Source organism: Sminthopsis crassicaudata, chromosome 2 (assembly GCF_048593235.1).
Source record: "Sminthopsis crassicaudata isolate SCR6 chromosome 2, ASM4859323v1, whole genome shotgun sequence".
Lineage (NCBI taxonomy): Eukaryota > Metazoa > Chordata > Mammalia > Dasyuromorphia > Dasyuridae > Sminthopsis > Sminthopsis crassicaudata.
Window position 1 is genome coordinate 586,275,493 of NC_133618.1, and position 15,001 is coordinate 586,290,493.

Below are 15,001 nucleotides of genomic sequence, written 5' to 3' on the forward strand. Positions count from 1 at the left end.
ATAGTGAAAGGGATATAAAAAAATAAGAAGAAAAGAAAGAAAAGATTAGCAATGGCACAATAGAAACACACAGGAGAGATTGGAAATAACTTCAGAAGGGGACACTAAGAAGCAGGGCAGCTTCTATTCATGTTAAATTTAATAGGCTTCAAAAAATAAGCTGTATATAAAAGAAACACAAACTATTAATCCCTCATGTTCAAGATCTATCTCTTGGCTCTTTTCTCAGTATTTACAAATATGCTCAGGCCTTCCTTATCCATTTAAAAACAAACAACAAAAAACATTTCTAAAGCCTGCACCCACCTTAGAATTTGTTATTATTGTTGTTGGCAAGGCATTTTTAGTTGTGTCTGACTCTTCATGACGCTAGTAGGATTTTCTTGACAAAGCTATTAGAATGTTTTGCCATTTCCTTCTCCAGTGGAGAAACTGAGGCAAAGGTTAAGTGATTTGCCTACAGTCACACAGCTGGTTAAGTGTCTGAGGTTGGATTTGAAATCAGGTCCTTCTATCTCCTGAGCTGTCATTCTCTACTATACCATCTCACTGCCCCAAAGTGATTTACACTCCCCTCTTCCTCACCTTCACTTAATACCTCACCATCTGGCTTCAGACTCTACCAATCTACTGATTTTTTTCTCTCTGAGGTCACTAGTGTTCTGATATTTAAATCCTAGGGCCTTTTTAAAAAAAGGTTCTTCTCCCTGGACCATTCCACAACAATCTATACTTCAGAAGTCTCCTCTCCAGGCTTCTGGGTATGAGTCTCTCCTATTTCTCCTCCCAACTGTCTAGCTCCTCCTTTTCACCAGTTCATGCTATTTTTCGGCCCTCCAGAAGTTTGTATATCTACTATGACTATCCCACAATCCATTTTCCTCTTGGTACACTGTCCCCTTCCTCCATGAGTTCAATAATAATTACTGTGCTCATGACTTCAAAACTCTTCTCTTCCCCTATGCTTTCGATGAGGTTCTCAGTAGCTGGGTGTGATTAGCAGAGAATCTGAAGCATTGATGGAATTGTTCTCTGGGTCAGGCAGGGAAAAGGCTCTGATAGAAATCATTTTAGCTTCAGAAGTCCAAACCCCTGAGGCCCACTCTCTGTGAAGGTCATTGGGCATCCACCTTGCTGCATCCAGCCAAAATATCCCAGTCATGTCCCTGGGGTTAAATTTTCCCTATGAGATCTGTCCATGGCTCATTGCTGAATCTCTTTGGATCAGTTCACTATGACACTCTGCCTCCTGGTGTCTTTCCCTTCACCCCCTATGCCACTTTGATCTTCCATTTCATAGAATCTCTCTTCTCAATCTTGCCTCTGCCATTATATTTCTTCTTATTGCTAATTAACTCTTTTAGGGTTCTAAATCTCTTTTAGGATTTAGACCCCCCAGTTAAGGGCATGCCCCAGCCTCTTTCTCCTGGCTAATTGTGGGTTCTACTATCTATCTTTCTACTTTCCATCATTAATTGTTAAAACCCCTTTCTTTTTTATTTTTTATTAAAGTTTTTTTATTTTTTAAAACATATGCATGGATAGTTTGTCAACACTGATCCTTGTAAATCCTTGTATTCCAAATTTTTCCCTTCCTCCCCACCCTTCCCCTAGATGTCAAGTAATCCAATATATGTTAAACATGTAAAACCCCTTTCTTGAAAACTATATATTCTCCCACTGTATTTCATATTTACCATTCCTGGTATCTGTTGTCTCTTCATTTTATCTGTAACCTCTCCTCCTAAACAAACCTACTTTTTGCCAAAGAGAATAACCACTGTGAATTCTTCACACAGCCAAACCCCAGTATTTGATGTTCTCCTAGAGCAGGTCAGCTGGTGCCACATTATTTGCTACATCAGCCACATCACTTGTATCTGGAATCTCCCCCTGGATATATCAACAGCACCTCAAAAAGACTGGTACAAAACCTAACTTCTCACTTTAGAGTTAGTATTCCATAGTAGGTAACATGTTGGACATGGAATCAGGAAAACCAGAAATCAAACTGTATTTCTTATATTGTTGTCCTTACCAGTTGTGTGACCACAGGCAAGGCAACCTCAAGGCCTTCTGTTTCCTCAACTCTAAAATATGGATAGTATTTGTAGCATCTATCTTTAAGGATTGTTGTGAGGTTCAAGTGAGATTTGCAAATTTTAATGTACTATATAAATATCAGCTATTGTTATTACTCTAGTTAAAGACTTTTGAGTATTCTGTAAAGGGAAACAAGGTAGTACAATATATAAAATGCTAGACTTGGACTCAGAAAGATCCAAGTTAAAATCTTATCCTAGACACTTATTAGCTTTGTGACCCTGAGAAAGTCACTTACTGCTTGTTCTGCCTCAGCTTCCTCATCTGTAAAATGGTGAAAATAATATTGCCTACCTCCCAGGGTTATGATCTCTTACATTCATCCCTTTCTCCCATAACTGCTGTTATCAATATGGTTCAGTCTCTTATTTTCTCCCATCTGGAGTATTATAAGAATCTTCTAATTAGTGTCCCTGCTCCAGATTCTCCAACTCTTCAGTCTTTCCATTGCATAGGTGCAATCTTGCACCTTAGACCTTTATACGGTCTAAGAAAAGTCAACCCTCTCCCTTAAAATACTTCACTTGGCTCCCTATTGTCTAGAAGATAAAATACAAATGCTTTAGCCTAACATTTAAGGCAATCTGCAATCTATCTTTCTAGCCTCATTTTACATTGCTCCCCTTGAAGCCAAACTGGACATTATTCTTTGTTCCACACAAAATTGGACTACTGGTATTTCCTTGAACTCAAATGGCACCTCCCATTTCCATGCTTCATGTATCATTGCCAGGAACGTACACCTTTCTTATCTTTGTTTTTTATAACTCCTTGCTTTAAAGGCACCATTTAGGTGCTAACTCATCTGTGAAAGTTTCTCTAATTCCCAAGTGTAAAAGTATTTTCTGCTCAAATTTTTATAAACACTTTATCTAGCTCTCTCCTTAGTACCAAACACATAAAACTTTGTATTATACTTTAATGCATGTATATAAGTAATACATTCTCTTAATAGAATGTAAAGTGCTTAAGGATAGGCAGGGCTTTTGTAGTTTATTGCCTTTTTATCCCTAGTATCCAGAATAGTATCTTGCCCCGTAAGTATTTACTAAGTGTTTATTGAATTCAATTTACTGGAATTTGTTAGCATGAGAGGTTCTATTCTAATGTCCAGGTAAGGGCTCATTTTGAAAGTATTCCTTTTCATTATTTATTCACTGCACACAAAATATATATGATTTACTATGCTACTTGATCTGGTAGGTCTTTAGTCCTGAGAGAGGTTTAGATCAAATTTCCCTGTTCCATGAAGCTTTCACTGATATTTAAAATCAAAAGTGATTCTTTCCCTTTCTCAGAGCTTTCATAATGATGTGTTTATGCTCTGTACACCTGTAATTTGTTTTGAATTTATTTATTTATTTATTTGTTTATTTATTGCATCTTCTGCTAGTCTACATGCTCCTTAGGGCTGTGTAAATGACAGGAATTTCATTGTTTGTTGACTGAATGAAAGAATGAATGACTGAATGAGTGAATGAGGTATATTTTCAAGACCAGCACTGCTGTTTGTTCCCATCAGTTTTCACAGCGGAAAACCACAGCTGGCCGAGTGGTACACATCTGCAATCTCCCTGAAGGAAGCTGCACTGAGAATGATGTCATTAATTTGGGTTTACCCTTTGGAAAAGTAACCAATTATATTCTCATGAAGTCCACCAATCAGGTATGTTTTTCTTTCCTTTTCCTTTCAGCTATGGTCTGTGCTTTTTGTATTAGAATATATGAAATCTGCTATAATAATAGAAAAAGTTGCATGAATTGTATGTCGATAAGAATGTCATTACCTAAAAAGTACTGCCCCTCATATATGGAGCTGACCACTCCCAGTTGATAATTCACTTAAAGTTAACCTCTAGTAGTTGAGATTTTTATTTGCAGCATAATTTACATTTCTTTATGCTGTTCTCTCTCTCTCTCTCTCTCTCTCTCTCTCTCTCTCTCTCTCTCTTTTTACTGAGTCTCCAGTGACTGGAGCCAAAGGTAGAATTTGTGACTGGTGAATAGAGGAATGCTAATAAACCCATAATGAAAATAAAGACCATGACCTTGGCCCTAGAAGCCCCATACACAGAGCTAATACTACATTCCATATCAACTCCTTGAATGTGTTAGACTGAATTTAGAGCTGGCTGAGAATAGGTTTTTATCAATTAGTCCTTTATGACAGCTTTCAACTTTCCTTTCTCTGTCACCTAACTCTTCTAAAAGCCTCAAGCCAGCACAGGGATGAGTATGAAATTATTAAAGGATATATTACTATTCCTCCTTACTCAGGAGAAGCAGAACCAGTGAATGAGCTTATATTAATGTCTAATATTCTGGGGAATTAGTATTTTTAGCCCCATTTCCAAAGATGAAAAGGACTATTAATTCTCTTATAGGAATCAAAAATTTTGTGCTTTTAACTTTGAACCAAGGTACATAAGAAAAAGTCTTTTCTCTAAGATGATTCCTAATTGGCCATGATTCTTTTTCCTCATCACAATTCCTCATAAAACTTGGCAGCTTAGTCACAAGTTTTCCTCCATTTATTTTGCTCATCCTAAAGTATATAACCACTTCTAGAGGATTTACATAGAAAAATTACGTAGAAAGTTGGATGGCAAGGCTAAGAATCCAACCTATGGTACCTAATTATGTAATCCTTTTTAGTCTATTGGGCTGAGTTAGAATAGAGAAGATAGCTAATAAGAAATTTAAATTTTTTTAAGGATTTCATGTAAAATTCCCCCTGAATTTATTACAAAATATTCAACTCAAAGGTATGAGAAAGATTTGAGCTTAGATAGGGCACTCACTTTTGGAGCTTCCTAGTCACCCATGCCTTTTTCTACTCAACCAAAATGGAAAGTAGGATTGAGTGTATGGCATTCAATTTAGTTTATTCTTTTTTAATTGTTGGCATAAAAAAACAAGTTAAACTGGGCAAACGATCAATCAGAAACACCAGTTAAACAGATTCTCATAAGAAATGTTTTTATCCTTACCCCCGCACACCCATAATATTTTGTTAGAGGAGTTAAAGAGAGAAGAAAATGGGAGGTTGGTCATCAAAATAGTTTTCTTTCTTCTTGTTACAGAAGAAACACACCTCCAGGCTTTGCATGTGCTATATAACTTTAGGCAAGTGCATTTCAAGCTTGAATTCAGAAGAAATGAGTTCTAGAACAGCTAGGTGGTACAGTGAATAGAGCACCAGTTGAGTTCAAATCTGGTCTCAGACATTTAATACTTCCTAGCTATGTGCCCTGGGCAAGTCACTTAATCCCAATTGCCTCAGAAAAAGGTTATAAATCCAGGAAGTGGATTACTATCTCATTTGTGATTTTTCTCATTTGTGATTTTGGTAGGGTAGTCATTTTCCTTCTCTGGTGCTAAGCTTTCTCATTAGTCAAAAGAAGAGATTATACAGCATTATTTCCAAGATCCTTCCAGGTATAACATTTTAAAATTCTATGATTTCTACATCCACAGGATTCAGGATTCAGATAATATTGGCTTATAATTATATCTCTAGACACTTACATCTGGCATCATCATCACTAATAATATGAAATATTTAGTGCTTAGCATAAAGCAGATGATCAGGAAAAAATATTGATAGGCTTGATCATAGGAGAACCACTTTTTTTTATTATGTTGCCCAAAATAGTTATACATACAATTTCTTTATAAATTGAGTGTTTGGGCTGGGTAGTTTCTATATTCTTTTTAGCTCTAAACCTATGATGCTATTATAAGTATCACAGGCAGGATTATTTCCTTGAAAAAGTGCAGTGCTTTCTCTAGCATATCATGTTTAAGTGGATACATCCAAGATATAGGCAGAGTAGATGGAAGGTAATCTCAAAGTGTAAGTTACTGGGGGTGGAAGTGGGGAGCCTGGGAAAAGTCAGCTACAGAAAATGAGCTTTGAGTTGAATCTTAAAGGAAGCCCAGGAAGCTAAGAGTTAGAGTTGAAGAAGAAGAGCTTTCCAAGCATGGGAAACAGCTAGTATAAAGGCACAAGTATTTTATGCTAGAAGGGACCTTAAAAGTCATGTAATCCAGCTTCACATTGCAAGAGAGTAAAGTGAGATCCAGATTGTAAGTACCAAAGATGGGAGTCAAACCTATATTCCTTGATTCCAATGCAGGGCTCTTTCCTCTATGGAACTCAAGTAAGTAAAGATTTTACTTAACTATCTTATGTATGTCTATCTTATGGCTATCTTAAAACAAGGTGCTTTTGATTCCACAGTAGTGAAATCCCCTTGGTTGGGGGCCACGATTGATCTTCCTAATAACAAATAAAGAGTGCTAAGACATGAGTGAAATAAGTATCTTTGTTTTTCTTTGATATAGGCTTTTCTGGAAATGGCTTACACTGAAGCTGCCCAGGCAATGGTCCAATATTACCAAGAGAAGTCTGCTGTGATTAATGGTGAGAAGTTGCTCATTCGGATGTCCAAGAGGTACAAAGAACTGCAATTAAAGGTAAAGAAAGAAGTAGAGGGTTCTTGCTTTTTGTACTATTACCATACCTTTGCTGAGGAAATCCACTCAGTGTCATTCTTTGCTACCAAATATGCTTCTTTCTTTTTTTTTTCTCTCCTTTTTCCCCCCTACACTTTCTTTTCTTAGGCTTCTACTCCCTTTCTCTTCCATCTTCCTGTCTGGCCTTCCTTGCCTGTCACTGTCACTGTCACTGGCCCCAGAGATATTACTTAGCTTCAATGACTTTATCAGAGTGAAAGAGAGATTTTTGCATCTCAGAGGTGCATCCAGGACACCCCAGCTGCAGATTTTCAGATCTGTCGGAGGGGTTAAAGGCAAAAGGCAATGACATATTTGTCTGTCTAGGTGCCAGCATGCTGACCTATCTACATTTTCAAGTTAAGCAATGGATCAACCATTTTCCAATATTAGATACAAAATTCCTTTGCCAGCAGTTTTCTTTTAAGCAGACCCCTGGATATTCCTCTGATTAAAGAAAACTTTTTTATTCATTTCAGATAAGGAAAGATCTTTTCTATTTAGCCAAACTTGGCAGAAGATCCTATTCTCTTGAGATCTAACCCAGAGACTGGAATTTAATTTCCCTACTGAATTCCCACTGGAATTCTAATTAGCACTAATAACCACAGTTATCATCATCAAAATACAAAGTCTTTAGGCACTACTTCCTGGGTGAGACCTCAGGATCATGCTTTCGTAAAAATTTCCCCAAAAAACTCAGACCCTCTATCTGACAGGTCAAGTGTAGCCCTTGCTGATAACTCATTATAGACAAGCAGGTCTTTAGAGATGTTATCCAAGACCTTTTTCTGGGAGTCAGTAAAAATGATCATGTTCTTCATTTGCACATGTTTTTGCATCCTACCATTTCAAAGGACCCTATAAATAACTTAGAATGGCCCTATAAGGGGAAATCCTTTTTCACCAAGACTATCTAAAAGCAATTGGGTTTTGGTTTCATTTTTCTATTGTTTATCTGTTCTCTTAGCCAATGACTTCAAGAAGGAAAGGAGAGAGGATGAGAAATAATCAAGTTTCTCTCTCTCCAACTAATCCTCTGCATAGCTGGCAAAATAATATCCTTAAAGCACAGGGATGACTATGTCACTCCTCTGATCACTAAACTCTATTGGTTCCCCATTTCATCTAAGATCAAATTCCTCTATTTGGTGTTGAATATCTTTCACAACACAGCCATAACCAATTATCCTAATCACATATCCAGTCCTACCTTTTCAGAATTGTTATATATTACTTTCCTTTCCATACTGTGTGGTCCAGCTATATTAGCCTTGCTACTTCCCATATATAACATCCCATTTCCCATCTTCCTGCTTTTGCATAGGATGCTTATTTCCCTCTCTCCTTACCCCTATGTTTGAAGTACAATATCTCCTCTTCTCTTGAAATTCCTAGTATTTTCCAAAACTAAATTCTGTTGAAATACCTCCCCCTACCTGAGACTTCTGCTAATTCCAACTGCTAGGACCACCTCCAAAAATCATTTTTTAAATGTATTGTATGTATATATATTTTATATCTATTTATGTGTATACATATTGTCTCTTCTTATAGAATGTAAGCTCCTTGAGGGCAGAGTGTTTCATTTTTACCTTTGCATCTCCTGAACTTGGAATGGTATTTGCCATAAAAAGGGCCCCTACTAAGTGCTTGTTCATTAATTGTTGGTTGACTTCTCATATTTTACATGTACTATAATTATTCACAAATATGTATTATATCTTCTCTGAGATGATAAAATCTTTGAGGTCAGGAAGCATGGTCTTCTCCATTCTCTGTCCCACTCCCAGTACCTAGCCTAAGATGAAATACAAGAAACCCAACAAATGCATTCAATGAATGTGAGAAAGAGGGATAGAGACGATAAAAGGTATTCTGAAGTGTGTTTCCTTGCTCTATGGAGGAATAACATGAAATTAAAGTTACGTAGAATAGGACCAGGATATTCAACAATTCAGAAAGCTGATCATCATCATCATTATATAATTGTGATGTGCTTAGTTAGCTCAGTTCCAGATACATAAGTGCAGTTCCAGGTACATATAGTAACTATAAGCACTTATTGAGCAACTGCTTTTAAGTATAAGGATCTATGGATATCCAGAACCTTTTGTCTACTACAAAGAAGCTCTGAGGAACAACAGAAGTGCTATTGTTGTTCAGTCATATTGGACTCTTCATGATTCCATTTAGGGTTTTCTTAGCAAAAATATTGGAGTGGTTTGTCAATTCCTTCTCCATTCATTTATCAGAACAGAAAACTGAGGATTAAATGACTTGCTTTGCAGAGCACAGACTCATCAAAGCTAGGGCAATGGAGAAAGATGCTCTTTTGGCAAGGGTTGGGAGCTAGGGATTCTAGGCAAACTTTTAGCACATCTTCCCCTTTTCTAAGCCAGGATAGTTGAGAAATTCTTGGAAAACATCTGATGATCTAGTAGGTCATCTACAATTAGAATCATTGAGAGAGAATTCCAGAATGTGATAACTAAGAGGGGCATCCTCTTAAAATCCTCCCTTGCCTTCTACAATTTTTTCAGGAGAAGAAGCAGTCTTAAGAAGGGGAAATGATTTTCCTGAGTTCATACAGATACTGAGCCCAGTGTGCAGAACTTCATGGCATAGAAGATAGAGATGGATTTGGAATCAAAAAGATCTAAGTTCAAATTTAACCTCTGTCATTTACTAGCTGTGTGACCTTAACAATGTAATTTAATCTCTCTCCCTCAATTTTATCATCTGTGAAATGGGAATAATAGTAGCACCTGTCTCCCAGGATTGTTATGAGGATCAAATGAGATAAGATTTATAAAGCACTTAATCCAATACATGGTAAGTGCTATATAATATCAGTTATTATGATTTCATCATCAACATCATTATATAATTGTTATGTGCTTAGTTAGCACAGTGCCTGGTACAGAGTAAACACTCTGTAACTGCTAACTATTATTATAATAGTGTGAATGGGGCACAAAAGAACCAGAAGCTATAGTTCTGAAGATTATAGCATTTTCTAATTAATCTAACACTATAAGATGTCATTATCATGCCCATTTTACAGATAGGAAAGTAAAGCTAAAAGGTTCATTGACTTATATAAGGCCACCCGATAGTGAGAATCCAAGTAGGTTTTGAAGTCTGACCTTTCTATCTCTAAAATTAGGATTTTATCTACTGTGCCACCTTGTTGCCTCTATGACATGAGATACAAAATGAGTCATACATTCTTGGGCAAGGTCAGTGTGGGAATTTATTTTGTATGACTATGCATATTTGTTACAAGGGTTTTGTTTTTGTTGTTGTTTTTTTCCCCATGGCTAGGTGGGGAGAAAGAAGAGAATAAATGATACTTGTTAATTGAAAAAAATCCACAACAAACAAATAAATAGGTATAAAAAATTCTTAGTAGCTTACAGTAAAACTGGAGAGATAAGACAGAAATCTAGGAGGATTTAACCAGTAAGACTATTCTGAGTTCAGAGAAGGGAAGAATCACAGTGGCTTAAAGTAGGATGGGAAAGTTTCATGAAAGGGGAGGGATTTGAGCAGGGCCTGGAAATCTGGGGAAGATTTGATTGGGTGGCTTAGAAGATGAGAGCATTCCAGGAAGGGAAGCAGTATAAATTAAATGCAGAGATATGAAAACAGCAATAGAAAGAATGAGAAGATTATGAGAGCATCCATTTCTGAGGTGCTCTGTGCTACCCTATGGCCTTAGTAATAATAAATGGCATTTGTGTAGCTTTTGTAAATCATGCAAAGCACCTTGGAGCCTTGCAACAATACCTCCCCAGCTTTTTGCAAGTACGGCCCTCCTGGGTCTCCAGATCATAGGTAGCTATAAGATATTTATCTTCATTCTGTATGTGGATAAAGTAAGGGTTATACAGTCTATCCCAGGTAACAGGGCCAGATGGTTAGAGCCAGGACTGGGCCTAAGACCTCGATGACCTAGTATGGGGATTAAGCCTCCAAGCATTTCAAACTTTATCTATTTGCATTTCCTTAGAGCCTGTATCCTTTGAGGGATTATTCTGCCAAGGTCTTGAAACCACATGAATCTCTCTCTATTTTGTCTTAGAATAAGCACATATGAAATAGTGCTTATAGTTTTATATTGTATAGCTTTGTTTCATGTAGCTGGTAAGTATAACATCTTCTTGTTCCCTGGGCCAGGAAGAGCTTCAAAATCATCTGTCTTTTTTGACCTTTAGCAACATGATTAAGAGATTCAGCATTCCCTGGGTCATAAAATAAAGGTCAAACAGTGCTTATGATTCTCTCTTTCCTCAAAAGTCTCTCCTCTCTGTCAGATTTCTCCTGGCCATGCTTTAGCTATATAAGAAGTTAAGGAAGGCTTTGGAGGACAAATAATTACTTCAATGCAACCTCAAAGATGGAATGAATCTCAGAGACTTTCAAGTCCAACAATTACTTTGATATCTTCTCTGACAAGTTATTCTCTAAATTCAATATGGAAATCTACAGTATGGAAATAGGGAAACTCATTCCTATCCTACGTGCCCTTTCCCCCATTCTATCTTTGGAAAGTTCTGTTAGGAAGTTTTTCCTCACATCCAACAAGCTGAAAAATCAAGAAACTTCTATATCTTTGTCCTAATTCTGTCCTTGAAGTCAAGCAAACCAAGATTAATTTTTTCCACATGACAGTCATTCAATATATTTGAAGACAGGTATCTTTTGACCTTGGTCTTCTCCAGGCTAAACATCCCAGTACTGTTAAGTGATTCACATCTGTCATGATCTGTAATCGTTTCATCATTCTGACTGTTCTCTTCTGGATATACTCTGGCTTGTCAACAGCCTAAAATTTGACTCCCAGACTGGAACATAGGGTTCCTATTGGGTGTAACCAGAGCAGAAAACAGTGGAGGTATCAACTTCCTCAATGAAATCTAATGTAGCAATTGATTTTTCAGTTACCATATCACACTGTTGATTTCTATTAAGCTTATACTCTATGAAAACCTTCATATTTTTCACAGGAAATGTTTTCTAGCCACACCTTCCCCATCCTGTACTTCTGAAATTAATTTTTTGAACCTCAGGATACAACTTCCCACTTATCCCTATAAATTCTATATTATTAGATTAAGCCCATTGTTCTAACTTTTCAAAATATCCTGACTCTCACTTATTTTGTTAGCTCTCCCTCCCAACTCTATCTTACCTGCATATTTGACAAGAATGCCATTTTGCCTTTATCTAATTTATTAATTAAAATATTGAACAGCACTCTAAGATATTTCATTAGTATTCAACTAAAGACATCTCTCCAAGTTGACATGACATCATTGGTGACTATTTTTTGGTTGCGAACATTCCCCTAGGTCTGAATCTATTATTTAACCCATCTCCTCATAGGCCATCCTACACACCTCCCTTTCTTGTCCAAAAATATATTGATCGATTTTTGTCACATGCTTTGCTGAAATATAAATATACTATATCCTCAGAATTCTCTTCACCTCATAATTCCATCAAAATTAGAAATGATCTGGCATGATCTCTTCTTGTTGAAACCATTTTGTTGATCTCTATTCTTTTTTGAAATACTATAAACCACCTATTTAATAATAAATTCTAGAATTTCTCCAGAAATTAAGGACAAGCTTACTAGTCTACAAAAGTAGCTTTTTTTCTATTCAAGGATATCTATGGTTCTCCAAGTTCTTTGACATATTACCAGCAGCATCTTAATAATCACAAATATCTAGGATCTAAATTCTTTTGGGACTGGTGACTTAAACCCATTGAAGATACTTTGTATTTGTCTTTTCTCTTAATTTATCATAGTTTTCAAATAAAATGTTTCTTCTATGTTTCTCAGTCTACAGATAATTCTCCTGGAATGTGGGGGCAGGAGAAAAAGAGAGACAAACAGACAGAGAGAATGTGAGTTGAGTTTAGTAGTTATCAAACTATTGATAATCATAGTTTCATTCTTCATGAATGACTGGATCCATGCTTTAATTTTCTTCTTACCCCCACCACAGGTTTTAAAACCCTTTTTTACTTTCCTTAGCAATCACTACTAGTCTCATTTGATTATGAGTTCATTCTGAATTTTAAGGATCTATTGGAGGACCATATTCCTCTTTTATAATTATCCTTAACTCTCTATATTTCCTTCTTTTGAAAAATCTGAGGTGATTGATGAGCTCCTTAAGAAGCCACTTCAAAATTTTTTCTTTCTTTTCTTCATAATTTCTTCTTGATAAGTTTCAATCTCTCTTGAATTTATTTGCTTTGAAGTATTTTAAGTCATTGTTATTCAGGTAGTTTTCAGTCCTGTCAGTCTCTTTGTGACCCACTTGGAGTTTTCTTGGGAAAGATATTAGAGTAGTTTGCCATTTCCTTCTCCGATTCATTTTAAAGATAGGAAAACTGAGTCAAAACCATCACTTGACTTGTCCGAGATCATGCATACACACCTACTAAGTGTCTCCGGTCAGGTCTAAACTCAGGAAGCTGAATCTTTCTGATAGTGCTCTGTCCACTACACCACTTAGCTGCCACCTATTTTAGGCTTATTGCATTCTATCTGTCCTTTCTCTAAAAATCTTTGCAATCCATTTTCCCAAAATCTAACATGCCTATATTTGGCTTTCTCTTCCTCTATCCCAAGTTCTAAGAGGAAGTGGTCACTTGTCCCCAAAGATTTCATTATTTATACTTCAACAAATAGTTTCTATCTCCTATTAAGTCCAGACTAACAATTTCCCTGCTTATTTTCTTTTTATTTTTTAAAAAAAACTAAAATGATAAGGCAAATTTAAAATTATGAACTGCTCAGCTTTTGGCAGAAAATTAATCCCAATAAAATACAGATAGTCTCAGTGCCTCATTTCTTCTTCATGCTTCAGGACAACATTTGTGATATGTTTACTAAACCCTTTATCTAATTGTTCTTGTAATCCATATGATCTGTAGTATAATCTCTTATCCCATTCATTTCTTTTACCTCTACCATGTCACATTTATTTGATTGTATGTGGTATTTTTTCAATTCAGATCTCCACAGGTCAGCCAGGCTGGCAGTGCCAGAGGCACTCTCTGGCTAGGTCCTAATACTGATTGGCAGGGAAGTTTTGGCACACTCAGTTTCTCACCTTATCTTGTTTTTACCTTTTAGGCAACCTAGTAACCTTCAGGTCCCAGGGGCTCACCATAATTGTGCTGGGTTTAATGCAAACACCTGATAGCTTCAGCCCTATTGCAATTCAGAATTTCTGAACTCAAACGATCCACCAGCCTCAACTTCCCCTTTAGGAAAAATTACTAACATATCTTATCACTTGTTTATCTTAAGGTATTTTTACCTTCATCATTTCTTTGTATGTTCATCATGACCCCAAAGAAGGTATTATTATCTTCTTTTATAGGGGAAGGAAACTGAGACTTTAAAAACTGAAGTGATTTGTATAGGATCTCATGACTAGGAAGAGTTCATTTGGGATCAGATTTCTTGCTTTCAACTCATTTTTTTTCAACTATATACTATCCTGTCTTTGAAAAGAAAAAAATTAAAACATTTCTATTGACAGTTCACCCCCAGGAAGGAGGAAGAAATTAAACAGGCATTTTATCTTATTCAGCTTTCATTAACTCAGGAAAGTAGCTATCAAGTCTATTCTTTTTCCCCATTCAATCTCACCCAAATATCATCATGGCTTTTGAGTTTAATGATTGAGAAAACTATCCTTTTTTTGAGAACAGAAAAAAGGATTTTTTTTTAATCCAAGAAAATCATCTTCTAGTCCAGGAGGGTATCACCAAACAGAATTCTTTGACCCTGGGGATCTGGGGAATCTTTTTCTGGGAAATTGCTGGGCCCTTGTCAGTACTTGAGATTTTCAGACAGCCACTAGAGGATGCTGTAAACAGTGGGGAAAGATTAAAGTTCCCTCTGTAAGTAAGGCCAGCTACACACTTAGGGACCTTCTCAATGAAGAAGGGGGAGGGAATAAGCATTTATCAAGCTCCTACTCTGAAGGGCAAAAAGGAGTTGAGTTTAAGCTAGTGAAAAGATGATACTGGTCCCAATATGGTTGAAGCTTGGAGGCAGTCCTAACCCATTCTCCCTTCTTGATCACTTCAACTTTTTCTTCACTTTCCTTCTGCCTTCTCCTGTTTTCTCTGAGTACTGACCCAATTGCCAGCTCTCAACCTCTTCCTTGGAATAGTAGAAAGAACTTGCAGTGGAAAGATGGAACTGTTTTTGGTAAGCAGCAAAAATTCTGGCAGAGTCAAATTGATTTCTTATTTGGGAGACTTTTTTGCAACCTTTTTTTGGTGGGGGAGCTTTTAACAATTAGTGGAAAAATCAAGGGCTTGAACATCAAGGGACAGA

At 36.6% G+C, this 15,001-nt stretch overlaps 1 protein-coding gene across 4 annotated transcripts in view; it reads left to right on the forward strand.

The window, feature by feature from the left end:
• RBM20 (RNA binding motif protein 20) overlaps window positions 1-15,001 on the forward strand; it is a 227,809-nt gene that overhangs the window by 181,212 nt on the left and 31,596 nt on the right. For all 4 annotated transcript variants that reach the window (XM_074295574.1, XM_074295573.1, XM_074295571.1 and 1 more), the window contains exons 6-7: window positions 3,626-3,769; window positions 6,451-6,582. In XM_074295574.1, coding sequence (XP_074151675.1) covers window positions 3,626-3,769; window positions 6,451-6,582 — 276 coding nt within the window. The remainder of the gene's footprint in view (window positions 1-3,625; window positions 3,770-6,450; window positions 6,583-15,001) is intronic.